Raw genomic sequence first — 21,311 nt, 5'->3', positions numbered from 1 at the left:
TTTTCTTCTCAAATCTATAGACTCTAGCATCTGGAGAAGCCATGGAAATAATAAACATCTGCCTTCTAAATTTTTCTCCCTCTAAAGCTGGCTCCTCTTTAATTGCCCTTGCCTTCAGAATGGTTGCCTTGTCAGTTAGCTCTTGGTTATCTTGTGTAAGCTAGTGTAACAGGAAGATTTTCCTCAAATTGATTATATGGATATATTTTATCTCTCCTAAAGATGCTTTCATCATTGCTGGATACACTAACTCTTGACTTGATGATGGTCCTAGAGCTCCAGATACCTTCTTTTGAGGGTTCATGAAGGGATCTTGCCATTTTCTAAAGAGGGAATGGGAAACTGGAAATCTCACCAAACTGTGCACACACCACAGTTCTAGAGACCCCGATTCCCAAATGGGCTTCAGGCTTATCCTAGATAAGCTCATTACCCATTTCTAGAGGGACATGCTTCTGGGAGAAGGCAGAACTTCCCGAGTGGTAACTCAGAAGCCCCTGGAGGCTGTGAATTGCTGTGCACAAAGCCATCCAGCATTACAGTTGTGATGGAAAAGTCAAATTAATCAAGTGTTGATTTCCCATCTTCATACAATGGATTTTTCTTTATGGCTGGTTCAAATGAACACTGATGAACTTAGCATAGCAGCAACCATCCCTGCTCTCCTCCAACTTCTGGGAACAAGTCAGAAAGCATACTATTAATTCTGATACAATTACGAACTTCTGAATACTTTAAACAACACTCTCTTTAGATTCAGGTTTCAGACATCCTTTCCTGTATTGTCACCTCTATATCTGGCCACAATCTGATGTCCTCTTCTTAGAATCAGGTGTCACTGAGCCCTGCATACTGAGCTACTGCACTTAATGTTTTGATGCATATTATACACACTGGTAGAAAATTTGGTATGTCTTATGCTTCATGCTGTACATAAGAAGGCAATTATTTGGATAAGCGGGGCGATACTGATGAAGAACGGGTGAGCTTTGCTCATCACCTCAGACAGATCTCCATTTCTTGCGTGGATCTTGGCCATGCTTTCCAGCCAGGTCCTCCGCAGCTCAGGGGTACTTGCATAGGAGTTTGCTAGGCTGTACTGGAGGTCCACCAGCATCTCGGGGTCCTTCTCGTGCTCCTTCATCTGGGCTGTGGCCATCAAAACAGTCCTTATACGTTTAGTCAGATCTTTCACCTCTGCTGGGAAATTGCTGTTCTTTGGAAAAGAGAGAGCCTGGGTCATTACCTGTTCAGCATTCATTTGTTAACTTCAACCTATACTCTTAACTATGACTTGACACCACAAGCTTTTGTGTTTCATATATGGTTCATATATGTTCACACCCTATATATTGTGACTGTGATTATATTCAAACATTCGGTAATAAGAATTATGCCGGACTCTATTGTCCTGTAGCCCAACTTTCTACTAGGAGCTTCCTGACTGCCCTTGAGAGTCTGTCCTCTCTGATGGTAACTCATGCCATTCGAACAAGTTTTGACTTCATTCTTATTGACACGACATGGCACTGAACTGGCCAATCATATCCTTGATATACACGTAGGTCAAAGACATTCCATCTGACTTGGATTGGTAGTGTTTGAAGAAGTGTTTTTCCACTCCCAACACCAGTGTTCTTACACTTTCGGAGGTAAATCCAGAGTCAGCTACGAATGGAGCAAATGAGGAGAAATGGATGTAATAAATAGACAAAACAAGTGACAGAGAGGGAATTGAAAGCGCTCTCTTGATCTCTAGATTGAGCCATGATTGAAGCTTTTTCTACTTTTGGGTTTCCAGAAGTGCTTAAAAGAAAGAGGAGGAAAAGAGGAATTTGCTTAAGATGATTATATTATGTGAGTATGATTATATGAGTAAATGACGTGCCTGGAAAATGTTGTTCTATAACAATTGAGCACACATCTTGGAATTTCCACCTAAAACATCATGTACTGCAAGTTTGAGAACTCACAATGATAAATTTAAAGAAGCAGACAATATGAGTGATCAAAGTCTCAGTAAGCTAAGCATAGGATTCATAAGCATTGATAAGTCAAAGAAAAAGTCCATCTCAGTTTAGTTCTGATTCTTTAGAAAAAGCCCACGAAGCACCCCTTACTTTCATCTGTTTATCTCCATTGGCGAAATTGTTGGTAATTGCGAGGGAATGTTGGAACCGAGATCCTCCAATCCCCGCATCAGCTATTAACTGGCTCACTGCTTTGATGAGCTGGAAGATAAAAGAAAAACAAATACTTTTATATAGTGGTTCTCAATCTTCCTAATGTTGTGTCCCTTTAATATAGTCCGTCATGTTGAGGTAATCCCCAACCATAAAATTATTTTCCTTGCTATTTTAATAACTGAAATCTGCTACTATTATGAATTATAATGTAAATATCTGATATGCAGGATATCTGATATGTGACCTCTGGGAAAAGCTCACTCAACACCCAAAGGGGTCACAATCCACAGGTTGAGAAGTACTGTTCTAAGCAAAACGAGAATTTACATTTTGTGTTTCACGGATGCATGTGGGAAGGTGAGGGCACGATTGCATGGGTGCACATATGGGGCTGGAGGCCAGAGGTCAACCTTGAATGCTGATTCCCAGGTGTCATCCATTTTGTTTTTTGATACAGGATCTCTCATGGTCTGTAGCTCACTAAGTAGGCTAGACTAGTTGGCCAGTGAGCCCCTGGGGCCTTCCTGTCTCTGACTCCTCAGCTGTGATTATAAACATGTGCCATTACACTTGGCCTTTAAACCTGGGTCTGAAGAATTGAGCTCAGGTCCCCAGGCTTACTAAGCATACATTCCACAGTAGAAAGTCCAACAAATGACATCTTTAAGTGTACATTCTTCTGAAGGCCACATGATCTAGTGACCTTATTACTGTACATAACCAGGGAGACATGCAAGAGTCTTATAATCTCGTAATGTGTTGAGGAAAGACATGGGTGCCTTTGGGATTTGGTGGGATTTGGGCTCCTAGATTACCATGCCTGTCGGAGTTGTGTATTCCATTGGATTCTAGTGAGTGGGCTGAAGAAAATCAGGTGCAAGTAGAGATGTAAACTGAAATGTGTTCATTCTCCCCAGCTCTCCTCTCATATAAATCAGGAAGGACCAAGTGTATGTGTCGTGGTGTGTGAAAACTCAGTTGACTGGTTTCCTGGGAGCAAGATGCTTTAACCATGCCTGAAGCACACCAGGTGCTTTATCAACAGCATTGATGAAAACTGGTAGGGCTTACTTGTAAGTGGGACCGGACAATGGACTTCTGCTTGTTAAACTCAAAGTTCTTCCTCATGAAGAAGTACAGGAGCGCCGAGGCCTCCATCTGAGTTGAGCGTGACCTGTGGTTACAGCATTTTAGGACTTCATAGCAGAATGATCCGCAGAGGTCAGCAGGCCCCTGAAAAAAGGCCGAAGGGAACTAGAGAGATGGAAGAGGGAGTGAGCGAGCCATGCCCTTTCACATTTCAAACTTATAGAATAAAATACTACTTAAAATATGCTTTCTCTTCAGCAGAGGAAGGTATGCTTTTATTATTGGAGTATAAACTCAGTAAGATTTTTCTCTTGTATTAATTATTCTTTTGCACAAAATTCCATGTATTAACAACTGACAACAATCCGAAATACAACAGATCTTTGAAATGTTCCATTATTCACTTGACACTGTTATATCAGATGCTGTTTATAGTCGTTTTATGGCTGATGGTGTGGAACTTTTAGCCTGACGATTTTTTAAAAAATTTTTTTATTTCCACAAAACTTCCGATGCTAAAAAACTGAGCAACCACGTAATTGCTTAGTTTTCAATACCCACCACCTTTTGGTATCCTGTTCATTTGAGACAGCAAATGATTAGAAGCTAGTGGAACCAAAATGTCACAAAACAAGCCTCCTGCCTGGCACACTGAGAAATGCAAAGATTTTGAAGTGTTTCTTGTCACCTTTAGCTGAGCTTTCACTGGGACCTGGAGCATTCTTACCTTGCACACGAACAGTCTCAATGAAGCAAAGACATGTTTCAGGGCCGTGGCCGACTGGCTGACTTGGAAAAATAGCATGTAGGTATCAAAGACCCTTTTCATGAGTGAATTTTGACAGTCAGATTGTTGGAGCTGTCTCTGAAATTCAGAATAGATGTTGTTTAGGAAAAGTAGAGGAACAATGGCTTTCCTTCAAAACATTTATTATGAACCTACTATGTGCTGAGCACAATCCTGAGGCCTAGAAGACAGTGCTGAGCCAGAAGACATGATTGGTGTGTGTGCTCAGGGATGCTTACACATCAGTGTCAAAAGCAAACCAAACCAAGCCCAGACAGGAGAAGAGTTACAATGGGATTGTGGTGCAGAAAGCAGTTGTTGTGGCTGGTGGGTTACTTTGTTTACGAGGGTCTGCCGAGATCCTTCCAATGAATGAATGGAACTGAAGCAATGTGCCTCAGAGAGACCTTCTAGGATAGCCATGGAGTAAGAGCCTTGGGTTGGAGAGAAGCTTGGGCATTCAAGGCTGAGGAAGCAGAGCAGAGTGACTGGTGTATGGGTAGTGGGTTGGGTCATGGGGGCGAGGATGAGCCAGCAGGTAGGCATTTGGAGGGCCTTTCAGCTGTGTGATATTCAGGCACATGTCCTTGGCGGAACAAAGAATCAAAATATGGTTGTGTTTTTCTCCCACCATGTTGTCATTTCATTGAAAGCAACATTTTCTTGGTGCATTGTTGCTAGGGGGAAAGGGCTTATTTAGCAGATCCAACCTTTCCTGGTGCAGTCCTTAGAGCAGGTTCATTTAGTTCATCTATAAATGCTTTTTAGCAGCATTATTAAAATGCAACTGGTGTGAGAAACTGTATGCCTTCAGATAGTACAAATGCATAAAGTTACCCACCACTTCCTGAGGTTTTCATATATATTTTTGTAATCTTGTATTCCTATCTAATCTCCACAGGTCCAATCAGTCTCTGATCTGTTGTTTCTACTAGATGAGATTTTCTAAGGGAACCAACATCACTGGTTTGTCTTCTGAAGCTTCATGTATGGTGTAGCCTGTACATTCACCTGTTGATGCATACTTCAGATTGTTTCTAGTTTTTTTTTTGTTATTTAAAATAAACATGCTATGCTTGTTGGTGTGCAAAGCTTTATGTATGGGGAGGTGCTTTCACTTGTCCATGATTGGTCATATGATAAGTATATAATTAGCATTTAAAATATTTGTTTTTATTTATGTATATATGTGTGTGCATGGACATGTGTGTATGTGTGTGCCATGTATGTGAAGATGTATGTATGTATGTATGTATGTATGTATGTATGTATGAAAGAAGATGGCATGCGATTCCCTGGAACTGGTATTACAAGCAGTTATGAGTGTTCCAGTGTGGATGCTGGGAACTGTACTCAATGCTCAACCATTAGGTTGTCTCTCCAGCTCCGTAGTCAGTGTTTAAAGAAGCCACCATAATGTTTTCCAAACTGCCTTTTCACACTTGGATTCTTAGCTCAATGAATGAGAATTCTAGTTTCTCTAAATATTTGTCAAAACATCGTGTAGCTAGCACTAGACATTTTATTAATCATATCATAATGGCACCTCATCAATGCTGAATATGTAGCAAATAAAAGATTCTTGGCATTAGCCTTTTTCCAAAAATTTATTTATCATTTAATATGCAGCACTGTTTGTATTTAGCTTTTCCATTAAAAAATAAGGAGTCTCAAATCAGGCATTATGACACATGCCTGCAATCCCAGCACGCTGAGAGAAAGAGGCAGGCAGATCTCTGTGAGGTCTACAAAATGATTCCAGGACAGCTTCGGCTACACAAAGAAATTTTGTCTAGGAAAAAAAAATGGAGTCTCCAATGTCCTCCAAAGGCACATGTGTGAAGGCTTGGCACCCAAACTGAAGAAGTAACATAATTATGTCACATATTAGTACTCTTACGCAGATAACACATTGTAGTTAATAATGAACTATGCATATGATGGATCAGTAATATTGTATTGCATAGTGATTGATTAACCATCTTGTATGAAGAAAACATAATACTCATATAATGACAAAATCATTCAGTGATGCTCTTCTCAACATTTGCTTCTGTCATTAAAAATCACATGACTAATTATGATAAGAATATATATTTTATCTAAAAATTGTGGAGTCTCATTCTCACTCTGTCAGATTCCTGACAGCACAGCAAGAGGAATTAGGAAAAAGATAAAAATGACAGCAGTGCAACACCTGAGTGGGTTTAGTCAACTTCTGGCAACATCCAGAAATCTTATTTTTAACGTGCTTCCCTATGGTGTGTAAGTTGATTTACCTGAGGTTAACTGATTTCATAAATCATCTTTTAAAAAGTGTTCTAGACTTCTCAAGGCTTTTCCCACCTCCCAAGTTATCATCGTGCAGACAACATTATGACCATATTCACCTGGTGGACTTGAGTGAAGAGAGACAGCAGGTCTAGAATAGTGAGGCAAACCTCTGTGGCGATGTTGGCTTCTGTGTCTACATGGTGGACAATGTCTATCTCATTGGAGTTGCCTACGAAATACAAAACAGAACAGTGCATAAACACATGAGACAGTTCTCCAAGGCCAGTAAAACATGTCCTTCTATTACAGTGTTTATTGATATTTTATTTATAAAATCAAAGTACTTTTATTTCATCAACTTCATTTATTGCCTCAGTTAATAAGAACACTGGGTAGAGTTTAGACATGTGTGTCCTTGGTGTACATCAGCTGTAGGATTTCCATTATTTTTTAAAACTCTTTTTCTTTAACTCTGCCATCAACAGAATCACATTTCTTCTGTAATCAGCCTGTTTAAGGTTCCTGCTTCTGGGCTAATAGACTAAATGTATGGTCTCAGTGGACAGTCTACACAAACAGACTCCTTGGAAGGACATAGTCTATTTAGAGATTAAGGCAATATAGATTTAAACAAGTAACTGTGGTTACATGCTCATAATTTCCATATGTCACAACACAAGGTTCTATTTTTTTTATCTTATTGTCCACCTGGACTTTGCGTATCTCTGGAGTCATGATGTCATGGTTACTGCTTTGGAGACATGGGCATTTTTACCTGCTTCCCCTAGAGTTACCAAATTACCTAGTTGAGAGAAAGAGGGGGGGGGAGCCCTATAAATCTCAAAATACCAAAAGTGCATAGACAAGCTACCCTAAGCACATTACACTGTTTTGTTGCCCCTTTCTTCCCTGTGAGGGCAGTTTTCAATTTTCTTTTTGGCAACTCCCTGGTGATTCTTTCTTTGAAGAAATATCTTCAGGCCTACAGCAGACTTTAGAACGGTGGCCTCACCAGTATGACTACATTCCTCTTACCCCTCACACAATGCACTTCCTGTCCTGCATACACGCTGAGGGAACTGCTTCTGGTTTTACTTACTGTTCATGGTATTGTCCAACATCTGTAAAAGTTTGGGGTTGGAAAGTGCATTTTTGCCTCGAATTATAGGTAAAGTCTGAGATCTGTGCTGTTTATGTCCTTCGTGACCAGAAGTGGTGTGCATCCTGGAACAGAGATGAGAAATGTGGTTGATGCTCCCCAGCAATGCCGTAACCAGTATTCATCCAAATAGTGTGCACACAAAATATCTGCAAAGAAGCTTTTTACTGACAATATTGATTATGAGCAGCACAATGGAGGAGATCATTAAATACATTCGAGGAAATTTATTTAATCCAAAATAATATTCAGAAAGAGATATAATGAGACAAAGACACAGTGGATATTTTTAAAAATCATATTTTGATTTTCTTCTTTTTTTATTTTGATTGCCCAGAACCTTGTTATATAGATTCAGTCATCTATAAGTCTTGTCTGTCCTAGTTGCCACTAACTTCATTGTATGTGACCATAGGGTCACATAATTTTTAGGTAAACAGGATCTCAAACTGTTTTCTGGCCTAATCCATTGATTTTAAGCAAGTAAATATTGTCCATTTTGTAAATGAAGCTATAGCTACAGACATGTAAATCTTACACAAACAAACAAACAAACCAAACCAAAACAAAACACTGAAAGGCACTCAAAATAAAACTGTAGTTCATTATTACTTCAGAGACTTCACAAAAATGAAAGAATATTATCTGGCTAGGCAAGAAGGTATTAAAAATATAATGCAGACACATCCCCTTGTTTGTTTGTTTTTGAAGCAAACTATACAAGCTGAACTGAAGAAAGCAAAGTAATGCTTTTCCGCATCTGTTTTTTTCATCTGGGAGTTCCCTTGATTCATGATCTGTTTGGGCCATGCATCTCCCAGTGTCAGGGAAGCAGCACCAGAAGGTCCTCGTGCTTCTAACCGCTCACCTAGTACAGCAATGACAATGACCTTAGTGTGTCTCCTTTGGTACTCTGTAACATCCACCTAGGGGAAACTAGCCACTGTCTTTGTGGAGTTTGGAATGCTTCCTGTTCAGCACAATTTTCATTTGTCCAGAGAGCACCCTGATGGTGGGAGATTCTCTGTCATGTAAATAACCCATAAGCAACACCTTTGTGACCAAGGTTGCCAGTGAGAGATGCCTTTGCGAGTCAGAAGGAACACTGGCTTTTGTCACTGTTGCAGTATTCTAGGCTAAGTATTCAAGGATCTGTCCTGGTTGAATCCCAGCAGAGCCAACTGAGGCTTTCTGTAACCTAGGAAGTCTGGATCCTGCCTGCATCTAGAGGGAGTCATGAGTTCTGGGATGCATGGTGGGACTTTGGGGGATTGAATTTATCTCCCAGGTTTTGAGCCTATGGCAGAGTCTGGAAGTGGGGGAAAGCCCTGGTTTCCAGGAGATGAGAGCCAGTACTGGTAGGCCCTGTCCAGTCTCTAAGGAGGAGCCGTAAGATCTGTCCATCATGCATGATGGACTGTGGTGACCTTAGGTGTGTTATAATTGCTATGAAACATGTGAAGCAATTTTTTATTGTGTTTTCCTATATTACAGTTTGAAAAGCAAACCCATGATTACATCTTTTAAATTTACTTTCTCACTGGAGGCCAATTTCTACAGGTCCCCGTGGACGGGAGCAAAATTTATTTTGTTATTTACTGACTATATACATTTTCCTATTTCTTCCTGAAGCTCTTTTCTAAAATATACACATCACATATCCTTAGGATGTGCCTAAGAAGAATAAATCAAAGTCAGGAAAGTTTAGGGAAACAATATTGATTTGTCAGACCAGAGAATCTTGGAGGCAGAATTTCAGGGTGTGTGGCTCTGACCGGGCAGGCTAATGAGGGGGTGAGCAGGGGCTGCAAAGTTGGAGCTTTTCTAGTAATTAGATAATCTAATGGTACTCGTGAGTTCCCGGGCTTCCTTGTGGCTTCCGACCCTTTAAACTTCAAGCACGAACTTCAAGAGCACCAAGAATTCAGCAGAACTGGGAGTCACAGTACCAGGGTTGGTTTTTTTCTTTTCCTATATTGCTAAGATGGAAGGGGAGCATCTTATGAGAATTCTATGCACTTTTGGTTTTAGCTAAATCGAAATGGCCATGAATGTTTTTCCATTCAAGGCATTGTGCTTTAAAGGAACATAACTAAAGCATAGTCCTTAGGTTTTGATTTTTAAGTCAGTGAGGCAGGTCGGAAAGTAGCTAAGGAGTTTCTTCAGATAAACATACATAAGCTGCTTAAAACTGCATTCATTTTGACATATGTACATGACAGAACATATCCATCCCCCCCCCACATGGATGTTCACATACAAACAACACATATATAATTTTAAATGCCAAGCAAAGGTGGTATTACCATTGTGACAAGAGGCCTGAGGTCTGGCATGAAGGATTGGATCCTTTCAGAGTTCCGTTGTTCTGGGTTGACTGCACAAATTTAAATGCTGCAGCAATTTTTCTGCAAGGGACACAAGTTTAAATCACACCTCTGCATTTATAATTTATACATAAAAACAGAATGACAAGTGACAAGCTATTACCGAACAAGGAGATGTTTCATAGTCTGTGAATTAATGAAAAGTAAGGGGCAGGGAGATGGGCTCTGTTGGTTAAGTGCTTGCTATGAAAGAAAGCACAAGGACGTGGATTCTGAGCTCTAGCATCGATATTGATGGAGGCCGGCCTGTAATCTCAGTGAATCAGGATCCACTGGGCAAGATGGCTGGCTAGGATAACCATATTGGTAAACTCCGGCCTCAAGTGAAGATATCTACTCAGTATTTTTGGTGGAGAGTGAGGAAGACATTTAGTGTCAACCTTTGATTGCACTCAACCACATGCAAATACATATACACCAACACTACATACATCAAAAAATGAAAATAAAATCAACATTTCAGTTTCTTCTAGGAATAGGAAATTATAGGGATTTGGATGTTTTTGTCTTTGTGACAAATGATGCCAGCATTTAGTAATCCTAGACTAAGATTTGGTTTTAGCTTACTGGAAGCATGTTTTTAAATAGATGTATTTCACTCTTATCAATCTACCAATATATCTATTTATCATCTATCATCTATCTATCTATCTATCTATCTATCTATCTATCTATCTACATTCTAAATAATGAATTCTCTTTCTTCTCCATCTGTATTTCTGTCTCTCTCCTTCCCTCCCTCCCTCTCTGTCTCTGTCTCTGCCTCTGTCTCTGTCTCTGTCTATCTCTCTCTCTCTCTCTGAGTGTGTGTGTGTGTGTGTGTGTGTGTGTGTGTGTGTGTGTGATGACTGGTTCTTCTGAAAACCAGAGGACAACCTTGGTTGTTAGTTCTCACTTTCTGTCTTGTTGAGACTGACAGAGTTTCTTGTTTTCCCTGTGAATGTCAGACTACCTGACGTGGGAGCTTCCAGTGGGAAGAGAACTCTACAGCAGCACTGGGTTCCTAGAGCCTTTCTGGTGTCTGGCTTTATGTGGGTTCTGAGGATGCAAAGTAAGGCCTTCACTCTTGCATGGCTGGTATTTCACACACTGAGCCATATTCAAAACTCCATGATTTAAAAAAAAAAGACTGTATTAGTCTACTAGAATTTAAGACAATTACCTTATTATATTGCGTTTTCCCAGGTATCTAAAATTTTGAAGACAAACACTACAAAGAGGAAAAAAATCACATTGTAATTATTCACATTCTTTGATTTATACATAAGAATTCATCTAAATATATGGAAAGAAAAATAATATATTTTCTTTACATATTTCATGTATTATTCTTGATATTTATTTACCATTAAGGCTTCTTTGGATGAAGAGTGGTATACTGAGCTATTTTGAAAGCTCCAGAAAATAAGTTATTGGATCAACCTGAAACTTACTCCAAGATGCTGAAGAAGTCTGACACCTCTGGACTGGGTGCTCTCTGCCAGTAGGCAATCAGAGTCTCTAGAAAGAAACACAGTGCGGCAAGAGGCTCTTAGAGATGTAGTTTTCTTTCTTTCTCTCCCTTTAAATGGACTTGAAAACATTCCGCTTACCATCCGAAATGGTCTTCATAATATGAAGAAAACACATAAGAAGACTCCTGGTTTCTGCTTGATCTAATTTGTCAAAGCGGAGGGTTGACCCAATCAAAGATAAGGGCCTTGGGATCTGGGAAACAAAGGACCAATAGGGATGCATAAGACTCGGGGTGTCGAGGCTTGAAACTACGCTGCCTGGTGTTGGGGGCAGGGAGGGGCGCTGCACCTTTTCACAGTTGTCTGTCTTCTCACTGCTCTTCTCCGTGGTGCTTGGGTTGGAGTCGAGGCTCGCTAAGGAGGCTCTGGAGTCTGCGTGGTTCACTGTAGAAATAGCTATTGATGAAAATGCTGCAAACATAAGCCACAGCACACGGTATGGTGATGAGATGGATGAGCACAAACAACAGCACAGATGATGAAACAGAGCTGCACATTGCTGAGGTGGACACAGCATTATGAAATATAACCTGGGAGTCGCACAGAAACTGTGCTACACTTAAAGCATCCCAACAGTGGCCATGGTGGATCTAGAAACACTTAAACCATTTTAGGTGGATATAACGTTTGTTCTTTGGATCTCTAAAAATGCCATTAAAAAAATAGACAAAGATAACTCTTATTTTAACAGAAGATGATTTGGAGGAAGGAGTGTTTAACTTGACAGTTTATGAGAAATAAAAATGACATTTTTGAAAATAGTTCTTAATATAATCCTTGAAGCTGAAGAGCTATTATATTTTAAAAGGCTGTGCATAACAAAAAGCTAAAGACTGTAGAATAAAGTAATTTGATAACATCTGAGTAGACAGCCCTTTAAGCCAAGTAGAGTGGAAGTCACTGGATGACACTCAAAGAAATATGTTAACAGCTCTAGTTATATAGAGGGGTCTACTTTGTCAGGTATATGATGCATTTGAATTCTGAATAGAAAGCATGTGATATACAATGTAAACATCATGAGTGTTAACCATGAATGCTCTTAGCAGCTCTTGACTACCTGCTATGGAATTTAAGACATCTTTGGAAAATGATGTATCCACAGAAGTTGCATGTTTCATGGACGTTTGGGTTTGAAATCCTCCATTGGTGCTGAGGTCATCTCTAGATCCCTGCATTCAACGAGGGGAAGAGACAATGGGAATTAGGTTGTTTCAGAATGGTAGACCATTATGCCTTTTATAACTCTGTGAATTTAGGTATTCAATGTGACACTTTGTATCCTAGCAAAGACATTCCACCGAAGTTGGCAGTGAAAATGACTATTGTCAAAAGCGAAGTCTTGTTCACAGCTTGATTTCCTTATGCAACATTTTAAAGTTTTTATTCTTTTACAATTTCCTTCTTCCCACTAAGTCCTCACCACACTTTTATGTCTTTTGTTTTTGTTTCTGCACCGTGACTCACTGGATTTGAAAGAGGCTACTTGAGCAGGCGTGGGCTATCCACTGGAGCGTGAGTAACTCCGAGGTGGCTGCATCATTGGAGACAAAGGATTTCTTTTCTCCATCAGCCTCCACTGTCATTAGCTCCCCAGGGTGTGTATGTGTGTGGGTCCCATGATCCCCTCCCCATACTAGCCCAGTCTTACGCAGGGCCTTATGAGGAAATCATAGCCGCTCTGAGTTCCTGAGTTTAAAAGCCATGTCACAGTCTTCTTCCCTAACGTTTGGCTAAAAATTCTTTCTGCTCCCTCTTCTGGGATTTTTTTTAATGATTTAGCAGAGATAATATTTTAGATGTGGACTAGAACAATTACTGATATAGTAATGTATTAAACTATAGATATAATTATCATCATATTGTGTACATTAATATCACCAGGAACTAGGTTTTAGATCCATATGTTCTTAGCATTGTGGCAAATGTTTTCTGTTACACAACTTGATATTCAGGATCCTGTTATGTTAAGAGCTTCACCCCAGTTTACAAACATGAAAACAGAAGTCTAGAGGTCTGGATAATATTCTAAAGGGTACATACATGTTACATGACTCTGCTGGGCTTTGATCGAAGTTTCCCATACAAAAACATTTCTGAAAGTGTAACCTTAATGTTTAGAAGGGTCTATCTTAGACTACTACTAGATTTAGAGTGTGTTTTTCCTCTCTCCTCATTTTATTTTTGTGTATGTGTTCTGCTCCCATGTTCACCTATGTGTGTGTACAGGACATGTGTATGTGGAAGCTGGAAGTCAGTACCAGGTGTCTTCTTCAATCACTTCCTATCTTGTTTTAGTGAGACAAGGTCTCTCAATGGACCTGGAACATGGCAGAGTTTGGCTAGAGTGCCTGGCCAGTGAGCCCTAGGGAATTTTCTGTCTCTACCCTCTCCGTGCTGAGATTATAGATTCATGCCACAGATTTGAGCCTTTTATGGAGGTGCTGGGGATCAAAGTCAGGTCCTCATACTTTCATGCAAGCATTTTGCCACCTAAGTCATCTCTGGGTCCCTGAAATAGACTTTCATGTTGTCACCATGCTGGCTGAGTGGAGAATACTCACAATGGGACACATCAGGCCTTTGACTATGTGAGACACTTAGCTCCCGTGGGGTTGAGAAATGAAGGGGGGGGGTAATAGGTGAGTGATGTAGACTCAAAAAAGGCCATGAAGAGATTATACAAGCTGCAACAGCTGAGAAGACTTAGATGGTGATGCAGAAAATAAAGGAAAAAAAAACAGTCCTGAAGGGAGAGAGAGAGAGAGAGAGAGAGAGAGAGAGAGAGAGAGAGAGAGAGACAGAGACAGAGACAGAGACAGAGACAGAGACAGAGACAGAGACAGAGACAGACAGACAGAGACAGACAGACAGTCAGGCCAGGTAGATGCTGCTGCAAGCAACCATTAGGGACAAATGGTATCTATTGAACACTTGATAGGAAGAGTGGCTTAACCCTAGCTTGATTATAAGTAGGAAGAAATGGCTACCCTGCACATAAATATAAATGAGAAATGCCTTAAGGCAATAGACATTTGGAGAGCTGTGCAAACATACCTGATTGGATGTGTTCACAGTGAAAGGATACAGGTCCTTCAGGTAGATTCTGGGCATATTGTCCAGCAGCATGCCGTACAGGGGCATGTACAGGCTTGCTATCTGTGCCTGCTTCCTCTAGGTAGATGCAGACAAGAGAAACAACTCACATGAAAATCAATAGACTCAAGGGTTTTATATTTATTTAATGCAGCGAGCCATTAAATGGCGTTTGGGGGAGGGAGAAAGAAAGGCTACTTACGGGCTCTCTGTACCGGTCATCGAAAGAATGCTTAGCCATTAGATTTTTTAGGACAGCTAAAGCTAAGTGTCTGATATCTTGGTCCTCCTGCAGGGCAAAGCCAACTTCTCGGAGCAGAATTCCGATTAAGAAGTGTTTGCGGCAGAATTCATTTGTGACGGAGTATTCAGGCATATCTTTGGGAGGAAGAGATTATGTTATTGAAAACTGAATAACCACTTTGCGATTACAAAAGGCAAATCAGACAGCTACTTAAAACCTCTGCCCCTAAGCAGGAGGGATTCCATAATACAGCCTGGCCCACTGCGACCTTGGGAGTGTCTCCTCAGAAGGGAAAATGTTTGCTTACATAAACACAAGCATAAATAAGTACTAACACAGCACGTCAGTAGCCATTGAGAAAGGTTCCAGGAAAAGACGGCTACACTGAGCGAGACCTTGGGGGTGGCTGATGGTTTGTTTGGGGTAAATGGAGGCAATGGAGCCAGGGGAGGATGTTGGGAGAGGGATAAGGCTTATGTTCAATGGCACTTAGTTCTGAAATGCAGACAGGTATGTGGGATGTGAGGGATGAGTAAATACAGTGATCAAGGAATCGAGGCTTGAGATATTGGGAGTAGATGGTGGCAAAACGTAAGAACACATTCCGTTCCTAGCACTTGGGTCCCTCTCACTCAAGTTCTGTTGGAAAGGCTAGGACACTAAAGGACACTGAGATCAATGCCCTGATTGCACCTGTGATTTACAGACTTATTAAGATAGAATTTGGATTTAGATTAATTAGAAAGTGGGGATGTATGCAACTCAAAAGTAGAGGGCACAAAAGAGATGGTGTTTGGCCTAGGGTCATAGGAACTGCAGCAGCAGGGACACCAGGACTGGCTGGTTGAAGAAAATGAAGGAGAAAGGAAGGGGAAAAGCCTGTAGGACTGTCAAATCTGAACCATTTTGTTAATTACTGTGTAATAATTAGACTAACTTGGAGTTGTGCATCATGTCCCACTCCCCACCCAGTGTAATTCCTCATACTAGTGGGCTAGCACCCAAGACATCATTGGGAAAACTTCTTCATGTGAGTATGTTTAATGCCTTTATGAATACGACCTCACAAATCCTGGTGACAAAAGCCAAAAATATACAACTAAAACTATATACATAAAACTAGAAAGTGTTTCTAGACAGCAAAGGTAACCAAGAAGGAGGAGGAGGAGGAAGAAGAGAGAAGGGGGAGGAGGAAGAAGAGTGGAAGAGGAGGAGGAAGAAGAGAGGAGGAAGAGGAGTAGAACGAGGAGGGGGTGGGGGAAGGAGGAAGAAAATGGAGGAGGAGGAGTCAATCTAGAGACTGCAAGAAACTATGTGCAAACCACATATCCTATAGGAGCTTGTATTTAAAACACAGAGGGGCTGGAGAGATGGCTCAGCGGCTAAAAGCACCTGCTCCTATTTGCAGACAACCTTGGCTCAGTTTCAGCAGACAGTGGCTCACAACCACCTGGAACTCCAGTTCCAGGGGATCCAGTGCTTTCTTCTAGCCTCTGCAGACCCCAAACACCCAGGTGTTGCACATAAATACATGCAGGCAAACAGTCTTAACACTTAAAAAAAATCCATCTTAAAAAATGGTAAGGCATAAATAATCTACACAAGTTAATGGCAAAATAAGATACCACTCCAAACCCAAATCATCAGATTAAAAAATGAGTAGAGAACTTGGGCAATCAGTTCTCTAAGGAAAACATTACAGTTCCCAACAAGAGGATGGAAAATGTGTTTAATACCACTGATAACCAGGAAAGGGCAAATCATAGTCACAATGCGCTATCAGCTCGTTCTCGTCAGAGTGCTGTCAGCCATCAAATGATAACGCGTGATAGGGATGGAGTGGAGAAGCAGGAACCCAACACCCTGCCCCAGTGGTACAGCGAATATGGAAAATCAGAATGGGGATTCCTCATATAAGTAAAGACATAACTACTGCACCATCCAGTAGTGCAACTTGAGGATATATGTCCAAAAAAATTGAAATCAGAACATTTTTTCTTCTTAACCAATACACAAAAAACATATTTCTTCATATGAACAAGGCATGTAATGTTGTGTGTTTGTGTGTGTTGCAGAACATTTAAATCAGCTAAGTGTATTTATTTCCCAAGTATATATTATTCTTCCATCATGAGGACATTCAAAGTCCTCTCTTCTAGCTTTTTGAAATGTATAGTACATTACTGATACGCAGAGTTACTCTACTGTGCAATAGCAACCAGAATTTCTAGCTTCTAGTCAACTGGAACTGGTTATGTGTTGGTCAGTCTTTCTCCATCCCTCCCTCACGTTCTTCCTGAGCCTCTCAGAGCCACAACTGTACTCTCAACTTCCAGGGCCCATTTTCAAAAAAGACTTCTTTATTTATTATTATGTGTACAGTGCTCTGCCTGCATGTATACCTGCAGGTCAGAAGAGAGCATCCGATCACATTATAGATGGTTGTGAGCCACCCTGTGGTTGCTGGGAATTGAACTCAGGACATTTGGAAGAGCAGTCAGTGCCCTTAACCTCTGAGCCATCTCTCTAGTTCTAGGGGGCCTATGTTTTAGAATCTTATATAAATGAGAGCAAGTGTAACTTGTCCTTATTTCTGACTCATTTAACTCCCCAGGATGAGATTCAGTGCCACAAATGACAAGGTCTCACTTTTAATGGGCAAATAGCATCCACATTGCAATCTGCATCTTGTTCATTAGCAGTTGCAGTTGGGGCGCTACGCTGTTTCCATTTCCTGTCTCCTATGAATGGTGCTTTAGTGGCCATGTGCTTCATCAAGGACATGACAATCACATCTGTGCTTATTTACACAGTAGGGGGGGTTGCTGGATCAATAGTAGCTTGGCTTTTACTCTTTTGTATCTATGTATCATCTATCTGTCTATCTATGTATCTCTCTATCATGTTTTTATCTATTATCTATCTATGATCTATCTATCTTTTTATCCATCTATCAATCATCTTTTTATCTCTCTCTCTCTCTCTCTCTCTCTCTCTCTCTCTCTCTCTCCATCTATCTATCCATCATATTTTATCTATTATCTGTCATCTTTTTATCTATCTATCTATCTATCTATCTATCTATCTATCTATCTATCATCTATCTATTTATCCATCATCTTTTTATCTATCTGTCTGTCTATTTATCATCTATATAACCCCCCTTATCTTTTGCTTTTTTGAGGTCTCTAAGCTGTTTTCACTCATGGCTTTATTAACTTATATTCCTACCAAGACTGTACAGTGGACCTCTTTTCTCCAATCATCTTGTCAGCATGTGCCATTTAGACTTTTACATAAAATCATCATTTTAAAGAAACACCAGTAACCCCATATTTGCTAGGATTTTTATCCCAGAGGTATGAAGTGGGGGAGGGCAATGTTCTGGTTTTATTTGCAAATAGAGGGAACTCTGGGAAGTGAAAACGCAATACAGGTACTGAAGAATCTCAAGGGTGGAAGTTACAAGTTGAGCTCATGGAAGTAGACTAGAAAAGCAGTTTCAAGTGACTGGGGAGATGTGAGAAATGAGGCATTTTCCTCACAGGGTAAAAACTCTCAGTGGTAGGATGATATATTACAAGGCCAACTATGTAGCATGGAAGTGTTAGATACTACGTTATTGTTCATTAAGAGTAATGTTTTGATTCCATTTTAAATGATTTGGGGGTTTTCAAAATACCAGGGAAGGGGGCAGTGACTGCCTTTGGTTCTCATTAAAATGTCTGTAATTCACATTAAAAAAAGCGTAATGTTTTGTCTAAGTCATACAGACCAAATTGTAAGGAACCAGTGTGTATATCTGGGGACTTTATTTATTGCACATAGGAAAAATTCAGATGACTTGGGAAATTAAAGCTTTCCAACCCCCGAAGAATGAACTAGAAAGAATTAAAGTGAAGATATCAAATATGTGTTACAAAGAGAAAAGTCCAGACAAATATTTGGATATGCTGCATATATGTTAACACATAGGAATTTGTGGCACTGTACTTATCAACATGATAATACTGCTCTGGAGCTTATGTAGGTAATAGGAAATATTATTTACCTGAGGCGTGAAACTCTTGAATTGATTCTGAAGGTGTCACAGGATCTAGATTTAGTATGAACAGAGGGTAACTTCAGACATATCAATACACATGCATCCACACATATATACATCCATTAATTAGTTTAATTTATAGTAGAAATTTAAAATACGTTGAAAATTATTTGCTATTATATCACCAATTTTAGGGAAACTTAAGTTGTTTGCCCCCTCAAAATGTCATGAACAGAATTATTTCAGTTCTTAGCTGCCTACTTAAGAGCCAGGTTTTTGTACCAAAAACCTGCCCAGTATGAAATATATGACAGACTATCGGGATTTTTACTGCTTTGTTGACTGAGAATGAATAACTGGAATTAAAGTGTCCAAATAAAGGTTTGATCCCTTCCTAAAGGTTTGATCCCTTCCTGAATATCTTATCAACTTATCCAGCCAGGAATAACCTGGCATGAACTTAATAAAAGAACTCCTCCTCCTTTTCCTCCTTTCCTCTTGTGGCCCCTGCTTTCCCACCCTGCCCCCCCATCATCTTACTCAGTGCTGGGGATCAAACCTTAAGTGTCACACAGTCCAGGCAAGGACTCTACTACTGAGTTACACTTAAGTACAAACAAAATAAAATCCCAAGCCAAAAAATTTCAAAGTCTAAAAATGTTTTTGTCTGGATTATAATTTCTGCTCTTTTCCTCTGCTATGGAATGTGCACAGCACAGTAGAAAAAGAGTGAGGAGGTGCATATAGATTATATTTAAAATTGAAAATCAAATACATTTCTAAGCCTGCTGTCATAACTCTCTTTCTGTAATGTCAATGCAAGCTGCCATAGGCATGAGAAGGTTCTTTGCCTTCTTATTTTATGATTTCTTGACCATCAACATGGCAGTGTGAGCATCTACTCACAGCTTGGTAGCAAGGCACTTCAAGTCCCTGACTCAACCTCACTATTCTTGTTAAAGCTTGATTCTCACTTAGTTTCTGATGTTTATATTCTCGCTTGTGATTCTTCTCCACACACACACACACACACACACACACACACACACACACACACACACACCACATACACACACCACATACACACATATGTATAAAGGTTTCAAATTTACAAAATAAACACTTTATGTGCAATATTTAAATGTAATGCTGTACATCAAATTTAGCAAATGAAATATGTTTCACCCCGACCTCTGCTCCCAATCTCTTCCACTCTCTGGCTTAGCAGTGCGGAGAGTTTATAATGTAGGGAGGGATTGGAGGTGAGGAGAGATGGGGTTATGATCAGGATGTAAAGTAAATAAATAAATTAATAAAAAAGAGTTTATAATATGCCTCCCATCCCTCCTTCCTTCTGACTTTCCAGGTTTCTTTGCACCACTGATTTAGTTATGTATGGAAATTAATACTGTCCATTAAAATTATACCCATGACTCTTTCCTCTCCGTCTTTAGGTATCAAAATCAATGGAAACCTGTCTTTTGGAGCTAGTAGGACTCTAGTTGGCAATTCTTTGATTTATAGCAGCAAGGTTTAAAATTCTGTTGGATTTCTCTTTGATGAAAAGGGGAAGAGAAATACAAAGTTGTAGCCATCAGCCACATGGGGTAACTTCTTTTGGATTCTTATCAGATGATTAGGCTTAGATACCCAGGTTGCATCTTCAGACACAAAGGCTAAGGAGGCTGGAGAACAGAGTCGGAGCAAGCTACCAGCCTTGTAGGGACTTAAGACGACGTGGGGACTTGTTACCTGGAATGTTGGCAGATCTTATGGGGAGACACAAGGGAATAAAGTGCTCATGTTGACAAACTTCTTGGAGAAAATCAAACTTATACTGGCATAAAGTCTGAAATGGAGGCAAACAGACGGCTATGATTTGTACATCGATAACGTTCATTAAAACAAGCAAAAACAATGTGTGTTTCAGTCTGACCATTACAAAGAAGGTGTAGCTAATTTTGTATGACAACCAAGTAGTTATTAGAGTTAAAGGAGTTTGTCTCCTCAGAAGTGCTTGCTGTAGTCACATTCCTTATCAGTCAAGGCCACCTAAGCAAAGGAGACCAGCTGTAGCCCATGAGCCGCTTCTGTGAGAGAAAATCCTGAGTCATGTTTTAGCTTATGGTATAATGTTTTTCTTGTGTGTTCAGTCCCTTTGCATCATGTGATTAGAGCTCTCTCAAAAATCCAACTCAAAACATAGAGCAGACTGTGATTGAGAAGAGATGGGGCCCAGTGTCATAGGAGACAATGGTACACACTATCTGAAGAGGAGTCAACCCACGTGCCACCAGTTCTCAGCGTTGTTTTGCTCTATTTTCCTCCCTGCATTTGAAAAAGGTGTACCTTTTCCATAACACCTGGATTCGGACCGTGACGATAGAGTTCAGACTTGGCGTGAGATAACCATAATTCAGGTCTTAAGAGCAATCACAGCAGGAGGAATGATTGCACAGTCCTAACAGTTTTATATCCTCACCCATGTTTGATGGATAATCATCCCTTAATAGCAAGCTAGCTTGTCACT

The 21,311-nt window shown here is 40.2% G+C and overlaps 1 protein-coding gene across 12 annotated transcripts in view; it reads right to left on the bottom strand.

Annotated features, from left to right (window-relative positions):
- Positions 1-21,311, bottom strand: part of DOCK10 (dedicator of cytokinesis 10) — a 259,148-nt gene that overhangs the window by 26,458 nt on the left and 211,379 nt on the right. For 11 of the 12 annotated variants that reach the window (XM_084780928.1, XM_084780930.1, XM_084780929.1 and 8 more), the window contains exons 30-45: positions 20,534-20,630; positions 18,788-18,832; positions 14,695-14,870; positions 14,454-14,570; positions 12,457-12,568; positions 11,686-11,807; positions 11,475-11,589; positions 11,316-11,382; positions 11,045-11,092; positions 9,802-9,903; positions 7,436-7,560; positions 6,453-6,565; positions 4,003-4,140; positions 3,258-3,440; positions 2,121-2,231; positions 1,001-1,216 (exon numbers count right to left, since the gene is read on the bottom strand). In XM_084780928.1, the coding sequence (XP_084637054.1) occupies positions 1,001-1,216; positions 2,121-2,231; positions 3,258-3,440; positions 4,003-4,140; positions 6,453-6,565; positions 7,436-7,560; positions 9,802-9,903; positions 11,045-11,092; positions 11,316-11,382; positions 11,475-11,589; positions 11,686-11,807; positions 12,457-12,568; positions 14,454-14,570; positions 14,695-14,870; positions 18,788-18,832; positions 20,534-20,630 (1,887 nt within the window). The remainder of the gene's footprint in view (positions 1-1,000; positions 1,217-2,120; positions 2,232-3,257; positions 3,441-4,002; positions 4,141-6,452; positions 6,566-7,435; positions 7,561-9,801; positions 9,904-11,044; positions 11,093-11,315; positions 11,383-11,474; positions 11,590-11,685; positions 11,808-12,456; positions 12,569-14,453; positions 14,571-14,694; positions 14,871-18,787; positions 18,833-20,533; positions 20,631-21,311) is intronic. The other variant, XM_084780927.1, reaches the window with a different exon arrangement.

Source organism: Acomys minous, assembly GCF_964271855.1.
Source record: "Acomys minous genome assembly, chromosome: 4".
Lineage (NCBI taxonomy): Eukaryota > Metazoa > Chordata > Mammalia > Rodentia > Muridae > Acomys > Acomys minous.
The sequence above is the reverse complement of the archived record's forward strand: the minus strand, read 5'-3'. Positions and strand labels throughout refer to the sequence as shown.